This window comes from Malaclemys terrapin, chromosome 4 (assembly GCF_027887155.1).
Source record: "Malaclemys terrapin pileata isolate rMalTer1 chromosome 4, rMalTer1.hap1, whole genome shotgun sequence".
In the NCBI taxonomy this organism is placed as follows: domain Eukaryota; kingdom Metazoa; phylum Chordata; order Testudines; family Emydidae; genus Malaclemys; species Malaclemys terrapin.
In genome coordinates, this window is record NC_071508.1 from 32,895,999 (window position 1) to 32,918,670 (window position 22,672).

The 22,672-nt window shown below is 53.4% G+C and overlaps 2 protein-coding genes across 3 annotated transcripts in view; one reads left to right on the top strand and one right to left on the bottom strand.

Moving 5' to 3' along the window:
• LOC128836602 (zona pellucida sperm-binding protein 3-like) overlaps positions 1-22,098 on the top strand; it is a 29,448-nt gene extending 7,350 nt beyond the window's left edge. Inside the window, exons 1-9 of one of the 2 annotated variants that reach the window (XM_054027010.1) lie at positions 12,356-12,417; positions 15,967-16,145; positions 17,377-17,489; positions 18,374-18,477; positions 18,961-19,132; positions 20,001-20,112; positions 20,395-20,581; positions 21,020-21,262; positions 21,804-22,098. In XM_054027010.1, the coding sequence (XP_053882985.1) occupies positions 12,378-12,417; positions 15,967-16,145; positions 17,377-17,489; positions 18,374-18,477; positions 18,961-19,132; positions 20,001-20,112; positions 20,395-20,581; positions 21,020-21,262; positions 21,804-22,060 (1,407 nt within the window). In that variant the 5' untranslated portion in view covers positions 12,356-12,377 and the 3' untranslated portion in view covers positions 22,061-22,098. Of the gene's footprint in view, positions 1-12,355; positions 12,418-15,966; positions 16,146-17,376; positions 17,490-18,373; positions 18,478-18,960; positions 19,133-20,000; positions 20,113-20,394; positions 20,582-21,019; positions 21,263-21,803 lie in introns of those variants that run through there. The other variant, XM_054027009.1, reaches the window with a different exon arrangement.
• On the bottom strand, positions 2,053-11,983 carry LOC128836603 (transcobalamin-1-like). The gene is made up of 9 exons (XM_054027011.1): positions 11,873-11,983; positions 10,824-11,006; positions 10,014-10,163; positions 5,743-5,895; positions 5,383-5,561; positions 4,753-4,939; positions 3,152-3,341; positions 2,586-2,704; positions 2,053-2,347 (listed from the first exon to the last, which is right to left on the bottom strand). The coding sequence occupies exons 1-9, from the start codon at positions 11,949-11,951 to the stop codon at positions 2,286-2,288; spliced, it is 1,302 nt and encodes a 433-aa protein (XP_053882986.1). The 5' UTR covers positions 11,952-11,983; the 3' UTR covers positions 2,053-2,285.
• Positions 22,099-22,672: the final 574 nt, after the last annotated feature.

A 22,672-nucleotide genomic window follows, 5' to 3' on the forward strand; every position in this document is an offset into this window, starting at 1 on the left:
CTCCCCATGTTGTGCTTACAGCATAGGCAGTGTCCTAGTTTTACTACTTGTCACCCTGCATCAAAGCGCAGCTGAGTGGGGGCGGGGGAGATGCAGACAGAGGGGTGCTGGGCCAAACCTGAGTGACACTGCAACCCTGTACACCAGGTTGCAATGCTGCTTGGTTTGGGGCCCTGTGAAATGTGGCACTTAGTACAGCCTTTCCCTTCGCCTCCTCTTACCCCCCCATGCTGGGTGGATGTGGGAAATACTCTTCTTCAGCCAGGACAGGGGGTTTGGGGCATCGACATGGGACAGTCCCGCTAATCCTTGGGCAGTCTGCCACTGTGACTCAATATGTAACTGGCACCAAATTGGAGAGGGCAGCAAACGCACACTTAGGGATCGGGGACTGCGACCTGGAGAGATCAGAGCAGGGGGGCTTCCAGGATTATGTAGCACAGATTCACTAAGGGGTGACACAGCCTAGTCACTGCCCCCATTGGGTTAAAGTTAGATTGTAATTGATTTGGGGCATGGATCATCTTTTTGTCCTGTGTATGTACAGCACCCAGCACCATTGGGACCTGGATAAATCAATAATAATTAAAAGCTGGTTCATTCCCTTTAGAGCTGGTAGGAGAAAGGCAAGTATGTTTTGCGCATGCACACACAAAAAATCAGAAAAAAACCAAACCCCACCCCACTCCCCCACCATTTGAATGTTTGGGGGTTTTTTTTTGATGTTTTTCCATTTTGTTTTATAAGGCTGGGGGTGGGTGGAACTAAAAAAGGGAAGGAAAAAAGGGTTTATTTTCCTTACAAAATGATATTAAAAATTGATTTTTTTTTTGATCCATTGGAAAACACTTTTCCACTAGAAAGTTTTCATTGGCTCTGAGTCCAATCGCTCTCCCTAGCCCTCTCCCTGTATTTTTTTTCTAATTCCCTAGGCAGTAATTTCCGAGTGGGTTGTGATGGCAGAAGTGGGGTGCTGCGGGGCACGTGCCTATGGGAAGAGCCATCTCCAAAGACATGGCCCACAGAGTGGAGCCTCCTCTAACCACGGTCCATGATCCAGGCCTCTGACACCTCTGGGTTCTGCTGTGGAGGCACAGTGGATATCACAGTCAGTGGGGTTTACTGCTTCTTCCCCCTGTAGGGTGAGTCCACAGCTCTAGCCTCTTTCCCTTCAGGCCCAGTTTCCAAGGGCCAGGTGAGGTGGCTGAGGCCACCACTGCCAGGGCCGACGAGAGGGGGGGAAGCCAGTACAAATTACTGGAGCCCGACTATGTTGCATATGTTTTTGTCTTTCGTTTGTATACCAGGCAGGGCATATTTGTTTTTGGGTTTTTTTTTGCACATCAATACAAATCCCATGTAAAGATTTTTAGCTGGTCTGCCCTTGCTGGGGGGCCCGAAAAAAAATTTTCACCGGGGCCTGAACCCGCTCTCAGCGGCCCTGACCATTGCTAGGGCTAAAGGGCTATGTCTCCCAGCTGGCAGCTTTAGGAGAATCATCACCCTCCCATGTGGATCAGCCACTGCTGGGGGGCTTGGACCCAGAGTGGGTGAGGCAAGGATTCCAGGCAGTGCTGCCGCTGGGGATCCAGGCAGAAGAAGGGGTTAGCTGGGCTGTTAACACCATTAGCCTCCTATTCTCCATCAGCAGTGCTCTCCAGCCCGTCCTGCTTCACCAAAGGCCTTAATGACCTGCCACTAACGATTCTAAAGCTAGTGCCGCAGCAAGGGAGATTCCAGGCCTGGGGACCACTACTCAGTGCCCCATTGGCCAGGGCCCCAGAGGGGATGGTGACTCCATGGTGAGCCCAGCACCCCATTAGCCAGTACCATGGAGGAGACAGAGTCTTTAGGGTGAGTCTAGCACCTCACTGGCCAGTACCATGAATGGGATGGTTGCTCCCGGGTGAGCCCTTATCTATGGTGGGGGAAGCAGCCCTGCTGCTGTGCTGTGTTTCCAGATGGAGGGTGCCCATCAGAGGCTCCATTACCTGCATTCCCAGTTTCTCAGCCCCTCTCCTTGCCTGGAATAACACTCACGGTGCAGCCAGCTCTTGCAAAGGGTTTATTTCAGGAGCGAGGGCCAGACACAGGCAGAGCTTGGGAAACAGTCACACAGATATGAAAACAAGACACAGTTGTCTCCAGGGGCCCGTCCTATCCCCTGCTCTGGGGGGAAGGGGTGGGGGCTGCTGAACCCTGAAATCTCTGGACAGTAGAAAGGCCAGGACAAGTTGCACCTTCTGGAGCACCCCTTGTCCCCAGGCTGGCCAGTGCCCTGGAGCTCAGTACACAGAGAATTTGACCTCCAGCCTCTCGCTGTTGGAGACGACGTAGTCCCCAGCTCCTGGAACAAGAGGAGAGGAAAGGGAGGGTAAGGGACGCAAATGGGGTCAGTGGCCCCTCAGCCCCAACCACCCACCTGCACACCAGCCCCTCCCTGGGTCCAACTGTCTTCTCCAGGTTCTCATCCCTGCTTTCTCTTGTGCCTCTCACACCCCTCTCTTGTGCCTCTCACCCCCCTGTTCATCCCTCTCTCCCCCCACAGTCCCTCTCCCCTCACACTGCTCCCCACCCTGTCCCACCTTGGCTCAGCGGGATGCCATTGCTCAGGAGTTGCCAGTAGGTGCGCTGGTTGTTATCGGCCTGCAGCCCCTGCACGGAGGTGATGTACGGGCCCCAGGAACTCTGCGTGTACGTGAAGCTAAAGAGAGACAGAGAGAGTCATGCAGGAGGCCTGGTTACCACTGCCTCATAGCCTCTCCAACCCCCACTCCGCAGGGACATGCAACTGAGGACACAGTGAGACTGAACTCCCATGCCATTGGGGGGCGGGGGGAGGAGGAGGAAGGGATTGAGAAGCAGCCAAGCTGGCCCCTGCCTGAGCTCCAATCTCCCCATCCCAAGGAGACATTGTCCAGCTGAGTGATGCGGAGGAACCAGCCTTGATCCCCCTTCCCAGCCCCTGAGGGTTTAACCTGCCCCCATGCACAGTGGGGTAGCAGGGGCATGTCCCCCCTGTGATCCTAGGGACCCCTCTGTTTTTTTAAATCTCTGTTGCCCTAGGAGCCCCATGCTACCATCTAGCCTGCTCTCCGCTGCTGCTACTGCCACCAGCAATGGGTGCCGCATTGCCAGGCTGAGCAAGTACCTGAATTTGCTGGGGTCTTTATCCTGTGCGACCTCCATCACCTTGAAGAAGACGGAGCCCTGGGGCACGGTGACACTGATAGAGTTGTTGAATGTGTTGTTCAGACTATCGGCAACAGTGTAGGTGACACTGATGCTAGGTGGGCAGCTAGTGGGTGGGGCGGGCCTGGCGGTGGACAGGGGGAGATTATCTGTGTGGGGAGAAAGAGGAGAGAGGGTGAAGAACTGCCACATATACTTTGGAGAGAGCGACTCTCTGACTGCAGGGACTCCAGTCCCATTAGAGTCAAGGGGAAAGAAAGAGGCAGAAGCAAAGACAGAGAGGATCTAGGCAATGGCCCTCTGGGAAGGAGATTAGCTGGGACTGAACCCAGGGCCTTTGGATCTATGATGATGAAGGTCTGGTGATTGAGCTAAGGACAAGAGTCTTTAGATTGAGACTCATAAATCTCTAGGCCCTCCAGTCACTAGATGGAGACATAGAGCCACACTGGCTTAGCACGGGCTACACAGTAGAACTGAGCAGGAATTTTTCAATGAACCTTTTTTTCACTGAAAAATGCTGAGTTGGTGTCCGAACTGTTCATGAAGCAGTGTTGAGTTGGTAGAAATTCCTGCATCGAAAAATGTTTGGCAGAAAGATTGCTGAACTGGAAAGTTTTGGTTTTTCAACCTGAAAAAACTTTTCACTGAGAAATTTTAGTAAATTTACAGAGAAAAAAAGCGGGTAAATTTGTAGTAGAAACATTTTGATGCTATCAAAAGGAAACATTTTGATGGATACAAATTGAAAAATTTAATTTTTGTTTGTTTCTTTCTTTCTTTCTTTCTTGAATCTTCAGTTTGCGAACATTTTTGAGATTTTTTTGCCTTTTCAGCCTCATTCAGGATGGGAAACATTTTTGAAATATCAAAAATTCTCATGGGATGGGAAAACCATCCCCCCCCATCCCTTGCTACATGTGTTTCTGTCTGCCTCAGGTGCTTTAGATGGCCCAATTATCATCCTTAACAACACCCCGACGAGGCAGGACAGTGCTATTAACCACATTGTACAGATGGGAAACTGAGGCACAAAGACACAGGATACATCTATACAGCAAAAAAATCCAAACAACAAAAAAACCCATGGGAGCAAGTCTCAGAGCCTGAGTCCACTGATCTGGGCTTGAGCTCTGGGGCTAAAAATAGTAGTGAAGACATTAGGGCTCTGAGACCCAATCCCTCACCAGATTTCAGAACCCAGGCTCCAGCCCAAGCCCAAATATCTACACTACTATTTCTAGCCTCCAGTGTGAGCCACACGAGCCCATGTCAGTTGACTCAAGCTCTAAATCTTTCTGCCAGAGGGTTGTTGTTTTTTTTTTTGGCTGTCTAGATGTACCCTTAGTGACTTGCCCAAGGCTGGCTGAGCAGGGAGCTGAACATGGGTCTTCTAAATGCCAGGTAAGAGCCCAACCACTAGGCCACCCTTCCAGTGCATGGTTGAATTAATGGGCTTTGTCGGCCTGGGTGCTACCAGTTCTCATGTCCTGCGCTGGGAGAATGGGGCCTCTGCACTTAGCAACCCAAGGGATGCTGCCTTTGGTCTTCTCTCCTTACCTGGGTTCATGGAGCAGTTGAGCCTACTCACGTCCAGGTAGGTCCTGTTCTCTAGGGAAGGGAGGATCTGGGAAGCAGCCATGGGGTTTTTGAATGTGCCCTGGGGAATCTCGTCCAGGACCCTGTGCAGAGTCTGGAGGCAGTTCCAGGCCCCGGGTTTGAGATAGCTGGATGAGACAGATAAGGCCTGTGGAGGACAGAGAGGAAGGCAGGGTTACCTGCTGGGGCCTGGCTGCCCACGCCCAACATGACTGTGATAGAGGACAAGACTGCAAGCAAAGGCAGCTGGGAAGGGGCTACAAGAACACGTCCGGATGGCCCACCAGGGAGAGAGCAGAAGGGTGACTGGGATGTAGACAGAAGGGAGGGATATGTAAGGCCTTCTATCAGTGAGGGAATTTGCAGCCCAAATCCTCTGTTCTCTCTCTACCTGGCACTGAGCTGCCTCCATTTATGGCAATATGGTGTTAACTCTGGAACCTACCAATGACACAGTAATTGCTGACATTAACTATTCCACAGCTGAATTATCCAGATGCTCGGCAGTTGTGGGGAGGGTCTTTGGATTGTGGGTGAAGCTAGAATTCAGTCCTACCCCCTTTGATTCCCATTGGGACTCTGGTCCCTCACCTGCATAGCCAACCCGGTGCTGTAGATGTTCCCGATCACTCCATCTCGTCTCTTCTTAGCCAGGATTTTGTCCACTAGCCACTGCACGTTCTGTCTGATCTTCTTATGCACCTTCGGGGGGAGGGGCTGCCCCCTGGTCTGCAGGCAGATCTGAGCCAGGACTGCCACCGCTGCAGTGTCTGTGGAGACCGGAAAAGTGGCTCAGATGGGACTACCACGCCAGAGAGAGGTGAGGGACAGGGTCATCCCAGCACCCACCCCAGGGGACAGTCATGGGAATTCCAGCTCCTACCACCCGGGACCTCCCCATAGGGGAAGCCATAGGCCGCCAGGTATAGGAGGCTGTGTGCCTTTACCCACCCACAGAGAACTGGCCGCCGAGGTAATACTTCTTGTGGTCCGGGCTGAGGAGGGCGCTGGCATTGGCTGGTGAGAGGCGGCCGTTCAGCTGGCACAGGGCCAGTACGTCCAAGCTGAGTTGGTAGAAGTTGGTCAAGGGGTTGCCATGGATTGCTGTGGGGGAGAGACCTCTTGTTAGCCACAGACATACAGACTGGGGCCAGGTCAGAGGGGGCAAAACGGGGGGCATGGGTGGTGAGATATATTCTTTTGTGGTGCCCGGGCTCCACGAATATTCAGGGCTGGGGGCCCTGCTCCACCAATATTTGGAGCTGGGTCTCTCCCCCGGCCCTACCTGGAGCGGGCCCGGCCCCCACCTGCCACCCTCCCACGCATCCCTCCCGACCCCGGAGTGTTCCTGCCAGAATGAAAGCTGCGAGTGGCTCTCCCTTGCCTGCCGGCGCCAGCTGCTGCTGCCTATGGCAACAAGAGACTCTGGCAGCAGGCTGGGGCCCTGGCTGCTGCACCTCAGGACGGAGAGGAGGAGGAGGCGCACACGTGCTTGGCAGCCCTCCCCTCCCCTGGCACACACCGGGAGGAGACGCCAAGGGGGCTTCCGGCAGGAGACCTCACTCACCTGAGCAGCTGCTGGGGCTTTGGTGAGTGTTTGACCCCATGATCTGCCCCCTCGCAGCCCCCACTCCTTCCCCACACTAGGCAAGGGGCAGCCCTATCCTCCACACCCAGTAAGACTATGGTGAGGGGCAGCAGGCTGCAGCAGGGGAGGAAGGAAGCCACATGTGATGGCAGCCCTTTCCCCCCCCCCCCCAGCACCCACCCACTGCAGGGGAGACTGGGTGGGGGGCTTCCTACACCTGAGCAGCTGGGGCTTGGGTGAATTTTGTGATATCCTGTCCTCCCTCCCGCCCTGCAGCCACCACTCCTGCCCCATGCTGGGCAAGGGGCAGTCCTGTCTCCCATCCCCAGTGAGGCTACTGTGAGTGGCAGCAGCAGGGGAGGCCACACATGATGGCAGCCCCCACCCCGGTACCCCCATAGGGGAAGCGAGGGGGCTTCCTGGACCTGAGAGGGGCCCTAGGAGCATGTGCAGTGACAGTGGTGCAGAGTGAGTGTGCTGCGGGGGGGGGGGGGGGGGAGGAGGTGTCCCTCACCTGGAGCTTGCTGCTGCTGGCAGGGAGAGGGTTGTGGGGGGAATCCTCTCTGACCCTAGCCCTGGGGCAGCCTGTTTGCACCCCAAGCTCCTCATCCCTGGCTCTGCCCCACCCCAGAGCCTGCACCCCCAGCACCCTAACCCTGAGCCCCAGCCCTGAGCCCCCTCCTGCACTGTGAATCCCTCATCCTCAGCCCCACCCCAGAGCCCACACCTGAGGGGAAAAACACGCAACTTAAATTTGGCAGTCAGTTTGGGGTATGATCGTGTTTAGCACAATACTTGATTATTTTACACCCTTTAAAGTATATAATTGGTTGTATACAGGTGTTACGAAGTGGGAATGTTCTTAATGTTTTCTCTGAATATTGTGTGTGTACCTCAGTTTCCCCTATGCATTTCTTAAGGATCTAAGTGGTGGGATAAGGGTGTGTGATTGTTGTAGACACCCTGTCTCCTGGCAGCTGATGACCTGGGCTGCTCTCCTGCAAGGTGCCAACTGAAGGTGTTGGAGAACAAAGAGATCAGGTGGCCACCTAATGCCTGGAAAAGAGACAAAGGCCAGAGGAGGGGCTGGAGGGAGTGTCGGTGCCTGTGCGGACTCCCGGGGAAGCGCACAGTGTGGAAGGGGATGCTGGGATGCTCTGAAACTACTGAATACGAAGCCAATAAGGACTCTGTGGGAGCCTCCTCTCTCTGAGCATACTGTCTCCAGGGCAAGAAGCTTACACCTTCCTGGGTCTGACCTCGGAGCATTCAGCATGCTCTTCCACACAGTGTGCTTCCCGCAGCGAGTCCGCACAGGCAGGGCTCCTGGGGAAGCCAGAGGTTCCTGCACCCCAACTCCGCAGTCAGCCGGTAAAACAGAAGGTTTATTAGATGACAGGAACACAGTCTAAAACAGAGCTTGTAGGTGCAGAAAACAGGACCCCTCAGTCAGGTCCATCTTGGGGGGTGAGGAACCCAGACCCAAGTACTGGATCTCTCCCTGTTTCCCCAGCCAGCTCCAAACTGACACTCCCTCCAGCCCCTCCTCTGGCCTTTGTCTCCGGACAAGAAGGCCCCCTGATCTCTTTGTTCTCCAACACCTTCAGTTGGCACCTTGCAGGGGAAACTGAGGCACCCACACAATATGCAGAGAAAACATTAAGAACATTCTCACTTCGTCACAGCAGGTACAACAAAATATAATATATTGAAGGAGGCAAGTGCTGCTTCTGACTTTCCACTTTTAATTGACCCTTGTAATCTTGTGTTGCCAACGCGTTGTAGCTTCATTTTATCCCAGCAACAAATTCTTGATTTGTAGGACCACTAATAATCAACAATGGATAAATTCTTAATAAAGTTACCCAGAGAAAAAGAAAAAAAGGGTAATTCATCAAGTGACGGCATGAGTTCGACATTCAGCTTTCAAACTGAAGTTATACAAAAGAAATATGCGGCAAATCCACAAAATAAGAAAAGGAGTTTTCAGCAATCTTGGCTATCAGGATTTAAGTGGTTGGAGTACAATAGCAAATTAAACAGAGTTTTTTGCTCAGTCTGCAAAAACTGTTCTGAAAAGAAGATCTTAATATTTTCTATGAAGGCCGAACTAACATTTATTTTGTCTGGATTTCAAGATTGGAGACTCGCATTGCGTGGTTTTACATCACACAAAAAATCCTCTTGTCACAAGGAAGCGGTAATGAAGTATGCTGCTCTGCAATCACAGGTAAATGTTTCTGCACTAATGTTGTCCAGTTGCAGAAAAGGGTCACAATCAGCTAGGATTGCACCGCACAACATTTTTACCAGTGTTCAGTACCTAGCTCAACAAGGAATAGCATTATGTGGACAGAATGAGAGTGATTCAAATTTGATGCAGCTCTTGTTGCTACGCAGTACAGATTCTGAGGAACTGAGACAGTGGCTTAATCGCACAAAATACAAGTGACTGTCACATGAGGTTATTAACTAAATAATCGAAATGATGGCAATGATGGTGCTAAGAAAAATTGTGCAAAAGATAAAGGCTTCTAAGTTTTATGCCATTGTAATGGATGAGACTACCGATTTGTCAAGAAAAGAACAAGTAAATTTTTCTTTAAGGTTCTTTTCTAGTAAAGACTGGGAGATTTATGAGGAGTTTATTGGGTTTTACCAAACTGATGCAATGGATGCTGCTTCTCTTTTCAAAATTGTGAAAGATACACTTCTCAGGTGTGATTTGCCCTTTTCTGATTGCCGGGGGCAGTGTTACAACGGAACCAGTAATGTGTCCGGCAAATTTACTGGAGTCCAAGCCAGAGTGATATTTGCAGATCGAGAAATTGCCAGCTTAATTCGGTGAGTGAAGTGAAGCAATTTCTAAAACAAAACAAAGGCTTGAGTGACATGTTGTCAGAAGTTACAATTCTCCTGAAATTATTCTATACAATTCTGACTACAACCTGCACCGCTGAGCAATCATTCAGTTGCTTGCGCCGACTGAAAAATTATTTGCAAACGACATGGGCCAAGAAAGTCTAAATCACTTGGCATTTCTGCATGTTCATAAGAATTCTACCTCTGAATTGGACATTGCAAGTCTCCTGGATGACTTCATTTCAAGAACCAAAACAACGACGAAAAGTGTTTGCTGCCTCCTGAAGAACATCGCAAAAGAAGGGGCTATATTTGTTTTAATTTTAGAAAGTATTTGCTTTTGAGGGTTACTGATCAAAGAGTGTATGGTTGTTTCCGTATTCAAAAGAGTATTAATAATGTTGATATTCTTAGTTAAATAATTTTTTCTTATGATAGTGATATTGTGCAATAAAGAGAAACTTAAACGCTTACAGTTTCCAGTCCATTTTTACACTATTTAATACAATATATATCAGCTTACAAGGCAGGAGGGTGGGGGCGGGGGCGGGAGGGGGATTAGACCCATTCTGGGCACCACCAAAAATTATACAAACCTGCCGCCCGAGGGCGTGGGATGGGGGAAAGGGCCTGAGAGAGGGAGACACAGAGAGATGGGGAGAGAAAGAAGGGAAAGGGAGTGAGGGGATGGGAGAGCTCAACTGTATGGGTGCAGAGGGGTTGAGCCAGGCAGGATCTCCCCCCCCCCCCCCCCAAGGCTTGGGCTCCTCACCTATGTTCTGCAGCTCCGCCTGGAACTTCTGCTCCAGAAGATGCACCAGGTTGATGGTAGAGCTGTTCGCAGAGACCCGCCGGGGTTCGGAGCAGGAGGCCTGTTGAGCCAGGATATGTAGGGCCACCTGGCCCGAGGAGAAGGATACAACTGAAAAGCAGCGCGCCAGGGGTGGGGGTCAGTGGGGCTGGCCATGCTGCAAACCTGCCCTATGCTCCCTGCCCCAGTCTCTATCTCTGGCTCCCTGCCACAGCCTCTGCCCCACTGCCCCAACTGTCTCTGCCCCAGGCCCAGCCTCATCCTCTGCTTCCCTTCCTCAGTCTCCCTGCACCTCACCCCCCTTGGGTGTGTCTCTTTCCCCCCCACCCCGCCCCATCAGTCTGTCTGTTCCTATCTGTCTCCCTTTATTTTTCTGCTTTTCTCTTCTCCCTTTGGTTTCATGCTTTTCAGAAGGGAGCAGAGTTTCAGCACCAGTATTGTACCCAATGGAGGTGCCATGGGACGCAAAGGGGTGGGGAGATGGCTGTTGTTTTTTGGGGTGCTGTGGGGCACAGTGGGCATGGGGAGATGGCTGTGTTTTGGGGGCTGCTATGGGGTCACCTCTATCTCACAGAGGGGTGCATATTTGGGGGACAGCTTTGTTGTGGGGTCACCATTACCCTTTCAGGGGGTCTGACTTTATATGTGGGGTTATTGGGGACCCCACTTCCTAATGGAGGATTGGGAAGGCTGGTTCTATTCGGGGGACAGTGTCAGAGTCCCACATGCCTGGTGGGTGTCTATGTGTGGGGAGGGGGGCAAAGCCCTTACCAGCTCGCTGCACTGCATCCTGGCTCAGTTTGTTCAGCATGTCCTGCTCGATGCGCATGTTGTGGTCCTGGGCCAGCCGCAGGGAAAGCAGGATGCTGGGGTTTGGGGGAGCACTAGCATCCACTGAATAGATCATCTTCTTCTGCAGATCCCTCACTAGGGGGTGCTCAGCTTCATTCACGGCTGGTGGAGGAGCCAGGATCACACATGGGTAGTCACAGCTGGGGGCCTATTCAACTTCCCCCCCACCCCCAGAACCAGCTGAGGGGGGAATGCGGGGCCTCAGGCATCAGCCAGGAGGAAGTTAACACTTCCCAGTCCTAGCCCCATGCCAATTACACCCTATTTCTAAGCCCACCTTCATCAGCCCCCCCAAAACCTCCCTGCCCACCCCCCCCCGTCTCTCCCTGGCATTGTAGCTATGCAGATATGCTCTGCACAGGCTGTTTGCACATGGTGAAGGGAGGGCACGGTCTCTGCAGCCCCCCAGGTAGATGGGGTGTGACTTCAGCACCTGAGCCAGCCAGGATCTCCAGTGCCCAATGCTGACACAGTCCCATGCTTCAGGTCACCTGTGTCCTGGCCCAGAGACAGCTGCATCCATGATCCCTGTCCCCGCTTCCCTATTCCCCCTCTTTCCCCCACCCCCCGCCATGTGTGAAATTTCCCAGGCCGGTGCAAGAGGCAGGAGAGATGGGAGGCGAGAGGCTGCCATGGCCTGGATGGCAGGGACAATGAGGCTATTATTGTTCAGCCTCCAGTGGGGCATCAGGAAGGGGAACTCCTCCTGAGCTCCCAGGCGAACTGGACAGACCAGCTTCCAGGTTTGGGTGATGTCTACACTGCACACCCGTGTTGGCAGCAGAGACGACAGGAGTAGCTCGCACCCCAGTGAAAAGCAGGGTGTGCCCAGGCTGTGGGGTGTAGCTACACGAGTCAAGGGAAGGCTCTGGTGGGGAACGCAGTGGGGAAAGGCTCCCTTCCCCCTGCCACCCCAGAAGTCACATCATAGAGAGGAGGGGTACATGGCACAGGGCCATTTGACTCACCACAGCCTTGGCACAGCCCCCCAGGGGTGAGGTACAGGAGCAGGAGCCCAACTAGCATGGTCACCAAAGTCCTCATCATCCCTCTGTCTCCAATCACTCCCTGGCTGTGCTGGGACCTGGACTAGGACCTGGTATTTATCAGCTGGAAGGAGGCGGGGACACCAGGGTGCCCTGCCCTCCTCCCTGGCTTGCCTCACCCTGCTGCTTCCCCATAGCAGACGGGAGACATTGAGCAATGCCCAGCAGTATGGGCAGGTCTGTGCCCCAGAGACCAGCACAGACAGAGCTGGCTGGGGCTGTCAGACCATTACTCCCTCCCCATGGCCTCTGGGTGCTGCGAGGAGCCAACTGGCACCAGAGACCTAGATGGAATTTTCCCAGTCACAGTTCATACCCCCATCCCCCACCACCCTGGTGAACTTGGTGCCACCGGCCCCGGGTGACATCTCACTGAAGGGCTGTACGACTGTGAGGCCACAGCTGGCTAACACCTCTGCCCAGGCACATGGACACCACGGGACACCCCAGTGAAGTTGTGCACCAGGGTAACAGAGAGGGAATTTGGGCTTCTTGGTTTTATCCCTTCCTGGTTTCCCAGGTCATTGTGTGTAGATGACCCTGGCCATAGGCTGGGATTGAGGGGCATCAGGAGAGCTGGGGTAGGGAGCCCTGGGGTAGGATAGCAGAGGGTTACAGGTTGGGATTGAGGGGCCTTGGCAGAGCTATGAGGGGAGGCCAGGGCTGGGGTAATGGGGCACTGTGGGTTGGGATTGAGATTCATCAGCACCAGAGCTGTGTGTGGCAGGGGTCCCAGGGATGGGATAGAGGGGGCCTAGGGTCAGGTTTGACAGGCACTGGTAGAGCTAGGTGGGGGCTCAGGATGGCACTGAGGTGGGTGGTTCTGGGGTCCAGGATTCCAGTGATTTCAGCTGAAGCCAGGGCTGCCCAGCACCTCTGAACAGCAGGCCCCAGGAGCCTCAAATTAGGCACCCAAAACTAGTGGGTGCTTGAAAAATTAGCCCTTGAATGTTCTGTGTCTCACTTTCCCATCAGTATAATGGGGGTGTTTTGGGGGCTCCTTCCTCACTCACCAACTGAGGTCGGGGGAGTGTTAGTTCATCCATCTGTGCATAGCACTAGGAGATCCTTGCCTGGGAGGTGGGGTGTTGTGGTCTTGCCTGCGTATGAGGGTTTCATCCCCCAGTGTTGGAGGGATACAGGGAAACAATGGGTAGAAACTTTACAAACAAACCTGCTCTTACCACAAAGGGGTTGTAAACAGACATAAAGTCTCTTACAGAAGTGGGTAGGGGGCTTTTAATTTATCCTCACTAGGAAAGGGGCAGAGTTACCACTCCTGGGAGCTGAACCTACAACGACAAAGGCTCAGAGTAGCAGACAGCTACTAGCTAGAGCCTGCCTGGCTTTGGTTGGCCACTCTCACCTGTCCCTTGTCAAAGCTGCAGAGGATGGGACTGGAACTGTGGCCCATGCTGGTAATGGAGGAATCGCAGACACCTGAGTGCTGCTGCCCCCTGTATAAAACCAGCCAATGGGGGCAGCTTTTCCTTATGTGGCTGTTTCCTGAAGGGGGAGTGGAAGATGGGAGCTCCTGGGGGTTGCTGGCCTTTGCTCCTCTTAGTCACTGGTGCTTGGGCTCAAACTGCTTCAGGTAAAGTGGGGGGAATGAGGGATGCTGGGTGTGAACTGAGCCTCTTGCTGTGGTTTATCCTCCAACTGTGTGGGGACTTCCTGCTCTGGGTTCCAGCCTCCTGGAAGAGCTGCTGGGTGGGCAGAGCCGGATCCAGATCCTGTTGTTCCAGTGTTGCACTGGAACTCCCTGTTCTGGGCAGGTAAAACCTAGGGCTCTCCTGTATGGAATGTATTCTGGGCACCTGCTCAGTGACTCTTATCTGCTGGCAGAGTGCCTACAAAGTTTCATTTCCTCCTGGCCCACGTGGGAAACCCCAGTCTCCCTGCAGATGCTGGGTGTGGAAGTTGCTCCCTCTGCCAGTCTGTGGCTTTAAATCTCCCTAAGTATGCAAGTTCCCTAGGGCCTAAATAGCTAATCTCTTACTCTATGCAGTGTAGCCATGTTGATCCCAGGATATTACAGCACCAAGGTGGAGGAGGTAATACCTCTTAGTGGACCAATATGGCCCAATAAAAGATCATCTCCCCCACCTTGCTTCTCTAATCTCGTAAAACAGTGGTAGATACTGCCACTATTCAACAGAACAGTCTCCAGCCTGCTGGTGATAGGCGTTAGGGAAGCAGTTATTGATGTAGGAGCTGCAATAAGGTGATGAGATGTAGCTGAGGTCTGTAGTGAGGAATCCACTATGCTTCTCTCCTCTTTCTCTCTCCCCCTTCCTCCTCCCGCCCCCTCCCCCAAAATCCTAACCCTTGACTTTGTCCCAGGTGGGATGGGTCTGAGCAGTTTGTGGGTTAACAGACCTGCTCTCTCAAAGGATACAACACTGCATTTTGGTGGCTGGCTTCCTGGGGCTTAGTGGCAGCAATGAGACAACAGTGAAGGTTCCTCTTGTGGTAGTTATCTAGGTGCCTCTGGTGGCATGAGATCTGTAACACAAGGAGATACCAGCAGGACACTCCTGTGTGCCCACTTATGAGACTTCTGGGGTGGTATGGCCTAGTGGCTAGAGTAGGTTGAACCTCTGAGTTGGGGGCCCTGGGTTCTAGTCCTTGCTCTGAAGGGGGTGACCTTGCTGAAACCAAAGCTTGCCAGAGTGGCTGCTGGATTTCTGGGTACCTCATTTTTGGGATGTCTGGCTTGAGGCACCCACAGATTCAGCAGTTGCTGTCCAACATCTGACTCCATTTCCTGACCCCACCCTGGGATGCTTGGTGGCAAGCTGCATTGGTGCTCCTCAATGCCTTTTGGGTCCTTTTAATGGTTAATGCTCTCACTTTCTCCTGCCTCTAACCTGGCTTTATCAGTGAGATCTGTCACAGCTGGTGTAACCTGCTGGCTGACAGTTTCCTTGTTCCTCCTCCACAATCAGGGGTAGATGGCTGAAGGCAGCTGTCTGGTATTTCAGCTCTGGGGTTGGTAGAGCCTGGCACTGCTGTGGCTCCAGTTTCCACCCTCCTGAAATGGAGGTGATTCCTGGTCCTCCATGTCTGAGTTGGGAGGCTGGGGGCTGTTGGAGACGTAGTCCGGGCAGATTAGGGCCGGGTCTCCACTCAGCTTTTTGTCAGTCAGGGGTGTGGGGGGGGGGGGGGGGACATGGTAAGCTGCCAAAAATCCCATGTAGACACAGCTATGACAACAGAAGGGAGCTTCTCTTGGCTTAGCAAATGTTGTTCCAGGAGGTGGTATTACTCTGCTGACCAGGAAAACATCTTCTGTTGGCATAAGCTCAGCCTGCACTAGGGGGCTTTGCCATATAGCTCTAACAGACTAATATTGTGTAGACAAGGTCCAAGTCTCCATAACCCTGCATGTCACCAGTGTGTTATTGCAATTCTAAGCTGTCTAGTTCCAGGATTCAGTAGCTGCCATAGATCTAAGGACTGTCTTGCTCAGTGTAATGAGGTGCAAGGGACATCTCTCTCAGTGATGGTGGTTGGTGGATCCTCTACTTGCACCACTGGACGCTCACCCCTTCTGCTGACACTGGGCTTGTCCATCTGGTCACATTGTCCCTGGCTGCTCCTCCCAGGAGTAGTATCAGTGCATGCCCCTGGGCAGCAGTAATGAGGGATGAGTTGTTGGGGTGGTGGGGAAATCCCCTCTCCTGCTAGCACAGATCTGGTAGCTGGACCCTGGGAGGTGCTAGGGATCAAGGATGGCCTCTCAGGCACAGGGCAGGTGTTTGGAATGGAGTGGAAGGAGCATGTTGGGGTTGCAGCTACTGGGAGCAACTGGAATTATGGCCCTGAGCCTTGTAATGATGTATGAAAATACACTACAGCCCCAGACACAGTCAGTAATGCTGGATATCTACCCAGCCCTTCCTGAACTCCTGTGTCCTGGGAGTGGTATAAATCCCAGGACCAGGTTTCTGGGGCTGTTGTGTCTGGAGGATGCTGTGGCTGAGTCTGTTAACCCCTGTGCGCTCTGTCTGCAGTGTCAGTGGTGTGTGGCAGCTCGCGGCTTCAGATCACGGTGCTGGTGGATCTCTTTGGCAACGGTGTGACTGTCTCTACCAGGGAGCTGACGCTGGGGGCTGGCTGTGCTGTGACAACTGTTGGGCCAGATAGATTCCAACTAGAATACCTGCTGTCGGCATGTGGGGCCACCATGGAGGTGAGAGCAGAGACCAGTGGGGGGCTGGGTATGTGGGTGGATGTCAATCTTTCTTCCAGCTGAGTGCAGCCTGGTTTCAATCCTCAGCCCCTCCCTCCCCTGACCTCCTTTTCTCCTGAGGGACACCCACCTTTCCTGAGTGATGGAAATCAAGCCTCACATTCACTCACTCCCACTGCTGGACACAGAACAGACTCACTGCAATGAGGCTCTTCTTGAATCTGGATACACCCTGTCCCATGCAGGAGAGAACGAATAGGGGATCTATATCCAAAGAAGCCCTTGGGTGGAGGGGAGCCCAGGGGAGCGGGCCTTTTAGCCATCAGATACTAACCCATAGCCTTTCACTTCATGCCTGCAGCTAAAGTGGGTGCAATGGTACAGTGTCTAAGTACGTTGCAGGGGCCATGGAGGGCTTAATACTGCCGATGAGCAGGCGCAATGCAAATGCTGAAACAGATCTGTGAATGCTGGCTTGTGAAATTGCTTGGGTAACTCCTGCCTTCCTCTGGTGCCCACAGGTTCCTGCATTTGCAGGAGGTGGGGATACACAGATTGATCTAAAATGAGAAGTTACAGGCCTTGGAACTATTGGAGCTGGAAGCAGTGCCCAGGGTTCCCCATGTACTCAGCATGCCCCTATGGGAAGGGACTCTCCATTGCCCCCATCTGGAAAATGACAGACTAGCTGCCTTTTGGGGGGGGGGGGGGGCTGAGGCTTAGTGTTCACATGTGATGAGATGCTCAGGTGGAAGGTACCACTGTAACCCCCTCTTTCAGGGCACTGCATGTCCCCTCTAGTGGCTGATCTGTGGAGGCTTGACTCTGCTACAGCCCCTGGCTAGAAGATGGATTCCTCTAGATCTTGTGGTAGCAGCTCCTGCTCCTAAGAGTCCCAGCAGTAGGTCCAAGCCCTGATGTTCCCCCAGGAGGGGGCGGCTGATGCTATAGCAATGATGAACCTATTCTCTCCCTCTAGCTGGAGTCTCTTTACTACCTGCCCCCTTGAATGGCAGTGGCTGGAGGGTTGTGAGGGCCAAACATGGTGCCCTACTGGCTGGTGCTCTGAGGTGTCTCTCCAATGGTGTATGCACCTCCCCTTCTGGCTGGTCACAGTAGCTATCCTCCTGGGCTATGGCTGGACAGGAGGCCCTGCTGCTGGGTGGATGGAGCAGGGTGCAGCTGAGTAGTCTTGGGGATACTGACCCTCGGCTGTGTTTGCTCCGCATAGTTCCTCCCTGACACCATCCACTACAGAAACTTTCTCCACTACAGACCTTCTGCTGTGAGGGGCGTGATCCGAGCCAGCGCCTTCTCCCTCCCCATAGACTGCTTCTACCCAAGGTGAGTGAGCATCTTCCATGCAGTGCTGGGTGCTGAGAACTGTCCCAAGTTGCTTCAAGGAGCAAAGTCTCTCCCCATTACCTGGACTTGTTCACCCTCCTGCCGAGGGTGGCCTTGGCATTGCAGGGCTGCCCCACTGAGCTTTGCTAATGGCCAGAGAGTCAGGAGTCCTGGATTGTCCTGCTGAGGGTGGGATGTGGTTGCTGGGTCTGTCACACTAAGGCTGGGTATCCAGTCAACTAGAGCTGCCCAGGTCTTTAATGCTCATGGCTCAGCTGCAGGGATGCACAACTGAGCAGAGCCTTGGTGGGGCCTGATGGTCCATGTGACCTGCCTGTCACCTGCACTAGTGCAATGCTGACCTGATAGTGCCATGCTAGTGCACATGGTGAGACAAGGAAATAGACTGAAGCCCTAATGCACTAGCGCTCACGAATGTATCCGCTTCCTTCTTCACCACAGCTCTGTTCTGGCTACACCATAGTCTTGGCCTGAGCCAGGGGATAGAGGGGTGGCTGTAGATCAAGAGTTCTCAAACTGGGGGTCAGCCTCCACCCCAAACCTCCCTTTGCCTCTACCATTTATAATGGTATTAAGTATGGTTTTTAATTATAAGGGGGGAGTGGCACTCAGCGGCTTGCTATGTGAAAGGGGTCCCCAGTAAAAGTTTGAGAACCACTGATTTAGATGCTATGATGTGTAACTGAGTCCTGCTGGGATTAACCTCACAACTATGTGTTGGAGGGTGTGATGGGCAATCAGGAGGGGCTACGCAGTGGCTGCCAGGATACCTCCAAAGGAGAGTGCCATGTGCCACGTGCCACCACACAATAGCAGATCCTGGGTGTGTGGAAGAGGTAGTGATTGTCTCCTCTCTGTTCCAGGACCAGTAATGTCTCTTCCTTGGGCCTCCAGCCCACCTGGGTCCCCTTCAGCTCCACCCTAATGCACAGATGGCACCTGGACTTTGCCCTTGATGTATATGACAGTGAGTACTGGTGTATTCAGGGGGATCTTGAGAGTCTCTGGGGATCCCACCCAGTCTATAGCTAAATGGCAGGCTGACCTGGGAGCCCACTAGCCAGGCTTGTCTCCAGGGGATGGGTTAGGAAGGAACTTCATTGCCCATGCATATACTACCTAAACTGTTCAGAAAAAGGGGAACTGGGGGCACCCCAAGTTTGGTTAATGCACCTCAGTCCTGTGTTCTCCCCCAGCCCTGCCAACACCCCTTTTCATCCCTGAACTCCCCTTACCTTGACCCATAGCCCCCTCCTATGCCAGCAGTTAGTAGCCCTCAGTCCCACCCTGCAGCCCCTATTATTCTAGCCTTGGGTTCCCCCTCTCACAGATCTGTTGATGCCACCCTCCAAGCCTCCTGTTTTCTTGCTGATCTCTCCTGCCTTACACCCCTTTCTCTGTTTAGACCCCTTTCTCAGGCAAAGTGTGTGTGTCTCATCTTCATCCTCAGGTACCTGGTTATCCCCCCTGTCTGATCCCTCTTACTACCTTGGTGACCTGATAAACATCCAGGCATCTGTGAGAACTGGCAGCCATGTGCCTCTGAGGATCTACGTGGATGAGTGTGTGGCACGGCCAAGTGCAGCATCTTCCATGAAATATGAGGTCATCACAGACCACGGGTGAGTGTCTGGGGCAGAAGACTCTGAACAGGCTCTGGTGTCTGGTACCAAAGCACCATTTTATCTAGCAGGACTAGGCAGCACTGGTCCAGGGAGAGGTGTGGGAGGAAAGTGGATGGTGGGCCTTCAGAGTCCAATGTGGTCAATTTCAGTTGTAGGATTTTTAAAAAAAATCCTACAATTTAATTATTTCAGCTATTTAAATCTGAAATTTCAGTGTTTGTAACTGTAGGGATCCTGACCCAAAAAGGCATTTTGGGGGGGGGGGGCAGTCACAAGGTTATTGTAGGTGGGATTGTGGCACTGCTACCCTTACTTCTGCGCTGCTGCTGGCAGGGCACTGCCTTCAGAGCTGGGTGCCTGGCCAACAGCCACTGCTCTCTGGCTGTCCAGCTCTGAGGGCAGCATAGAAGTAAGGGTGGCAATACCATGAGCCCCCTAAAATAACCTTGTGACACCCCCCCCCCCACAAATCCCTTTTTTTGGTCAGGATTCCCAATTTGAGACATGCTAGTATCCCCTGTGACCACTGTATAGTATAGGGTAAAAGCACACAAGACCAGATTTCATGGGGGAGGCCAAATTTCACTGTCCATGACTTGTTTGTTTTTCATGGCCATGAATTTGGTAGGGCCCTAGTTATTAGTAATGGTCTGAACTGCTCCTGTATCTCCAAGCTACTCAGCAGGCTGCTGGCCTCTTCACCATTGCCCCAAATCCCCACAATTCCTTGTCTCCCCACCCCTGGGAACTGGGTCAGGCCCAGACGAAGCTGTTTCTCAGGTCCCATGTGGACAGTCTAGGAGCCAGGATGATGGCTGCTCCATGGCACTGAAGAGGCTGGGTGGGTAACACCTCCTCCCTACAGGTGCCTTGTGGATGGGCAGCACAGCCGCTCCCGCTTCCTTGCCCCACGAGGAGACCAGTTCCTCCGTTTCCAGCTGGACACGTTTATCTTCACTGGTGCTTCCAACAGCCAGGTCAGTACAGAGGAGGTGGGGACCTGGAAGGGCACGGACTTCCCTGTATGGGGTTGGGTGTCAGCAAGGCAAGATGGCTGCCGTCTCCATGAGGGACTCTCCCACAGGGCCCTGCAAGGAGATGAGCTCTCCTCACAGAGATAGGGATGGACAGAGGTGTGGGGCAGAATAGGTGCTGTAAGGGGAGAGGGTTCCCTCAGCCTGACCCCAGAGTTGAGTTCTGGGCTCTCCCTGCATCCCATACAGAACCACACCTGGCTGTGACATCTCTCATGTTTTCAGATCTACCTCCTGTGCCATCTGAAGGCAGTGGCTGCCAGCCCTGCTGACCAGCACAACAAGGCCTGCTCCTATGACCCAGCCACCACAGCCTGGCACTCCCATGAAGGAGGCAACTGCTCCTGCTGTGCTTCCCCTGCTGGCTGTGGGAGCAGGAGGCGGCGCCGGCATCTGCCTCAGGACAGGGAAGGTAACCTTGCCCCTACCTTGAAACCCCCTGCAGTCCTGCTGGAGGAGCTTGCCTGGCTTCTGCAATTCCTTGGTGGGCTGGGGGAGGCTCCCTGGGCTAATGTCTCCCTGGGATCCTCCAGTCTCTGTGCCCTGCCCCTCAGCTCTGCCTTGGCACCAGAGCAGGGGCTGCCCTATGGGCATGTGGCCCCTTCTAGCATTTGGGGGAGTGGAGAGCTGCTTTCTTTCTTACCCATTAGACTAAGCTTCCATCTGGCTGTCATCAGAGCTGAGCCCAGCTGCTTCTGATATGGGGCTGGATAGATCTGGCTTGCTGCACATGTGGCTTCCACCCCACCAGACCCTGTGCTGATTGCTGGTGGGATTTGGCATGGCAGGAGGAGGAGGGTGAGGCATCCGGCATCTGCTCCCAGACTCTGTGGCTGCTTTCTCCCTGCAGGGCTCCTTGGAGAAGCAGACCTCCAGCTTGGCCCCATCAAGCTGGCCACCAATTCCTCCATTACACTGGGCTCCAGCCCCCTCACATTGGCTTCTACAGAGCCCACCTCTGCCACAGCAGGGGCTGTTGAGCTCTCTTCCACTGTGTCCATCTCTGGCACCCCTAAAGCCATCCACCCTGACCTGTTCTCTCCCAATCGGGCTGTGAACTCCATTGTGAGAGGGGACATGAAGGATTCCTCAGGTGAGTGCTCTGATCTGTCCTCTGCCATGGGGTGGGGGAGCTGACTGGAGTGAGACAGACTCCCATGACCCATCTTTCAGTAGGTGACTTGTTGCTCAATGTAGCCACGAGCAAGGCCATGAGCAGTCTGGTCAACTCCTTATTGTCTCATCACCTAGCCAACTGGCAGAACTGACTAATGGGGTTGCTGCCATTGGCTGCAGGCCCATATCCTGGAAATCTGGGGAGATCTGGAGTCAGTTATTCTCTTCCAAATAGAAATGGGGCCAAGCCACCATGTCTCACAAGCAGAGTAGTGTCCAGGAGGAGGGGGGGGGGGGGAAATGAGCCTTCCTGGGCGCTGTGTGTGTGTGTGGGGGGGGGGGGTGCATGGGTTTTTTGTTCTCTTCCCCCTGCCCCACACACAAGGGTTGATGGCTTTAGGCAGCAGCCACCATTCCCTGGTGGAGAACAGCTGGGAGGCCTGTTGGAACCATGCTGCTTTGACCACATGCCCTCACAACATCTCTCCTGAGTGTTGCTCTGAATTTCTTTCCCACAGGGCTGCAGCTCCCCTTCTCCGTCACCACCCTGGCCATTGCAGTGCTGTGCTCACTCTTTGTCTTCCTGGGAATCCTGGGTTGCTACTGCTCCACCAAGCGCTACCACAGAGGATACCGGATGGGTGCCGTTGATGCTGCCTTGGGGGAGTCTGGTGCTGTCGCCATGGCACCCACAGCCACTGGGGACTCCAATGTAGCCTCTAAGAAACCTGGTGCTGTGGTGGCTGCAGCCTGTGGGGAGTCTGGCTCTGTATGAAACTCCAGTCGCCTCCTAATAAACAAATAAACCAACCAGTCAAGGGAAATGTCTCATTCCTCAGTGTAGGGGCAGCTGGGGTGGGGGGGACTTCAGCACCACCTGGCTGGCTGTGAGCCTCTTCTGTCACCACTTTAACTCTGGCTAGTCATACCAGTACCTTCTCCTTCAGGATCAGAAGACAAGCTGACCACTGAGGGTCAGATTTCCAAAAGATCACTATCTTCCATATGGAGCTATAAGCTGACCTGAGCTGGGGGAGTTTCTTCTTCTTCTTCGTCAATGGCTATACCATAAAACACCCACTATGTACCTTCCTCTAGGCACAGCACTGCTGGTCACTGCCACAGCTGTGTATGGGGGCACATTTCATGTCCTCTGCTACAATGACCACAATGGGGGAGGGCTTGTTGCTGAGGGAATATTCTGTTGCCTTTTCTGGGGTAAGATAGCTAGCTAACCATGATGACTTGGGTATTCTTCTTCTCCCCCCACACCACCACACACACTGTAAATGGGGTGTGGAGAGGATGCTGAGTCTTCATGCTCTGCTACCTCCATCTACTTTTCCTAGGTGCCACTCTGGAGGGTGGCGATGGGGTGGAGGAGATA

Excerpts from the sequence above, each read along its gene's own strand:
- LOC128836603 (XM_054027011.1), bottom strand. The coding sequence starts at position 11,951 with ATGATGAGGACTTTGGTGACCATGCTAGTTGGGCTCCTGCTCCTGTAC. Across the intron at positions 11,007-11,872 it reads GGGGCTGTGCCAAGGCTGTG|CCGTGAATGAAGCTGAGCAC; the intron begins GTGAGTCAAATG and ends CTCCTCCACCAG. Across the intron at positions 4,940-5,382 it reads GCACCGGGTTGGCTATGCAG|GCCTTATCTGTCTCATCCAG; the intron begins GTGAGGGACCAG and ends TGTCCTCCACAG.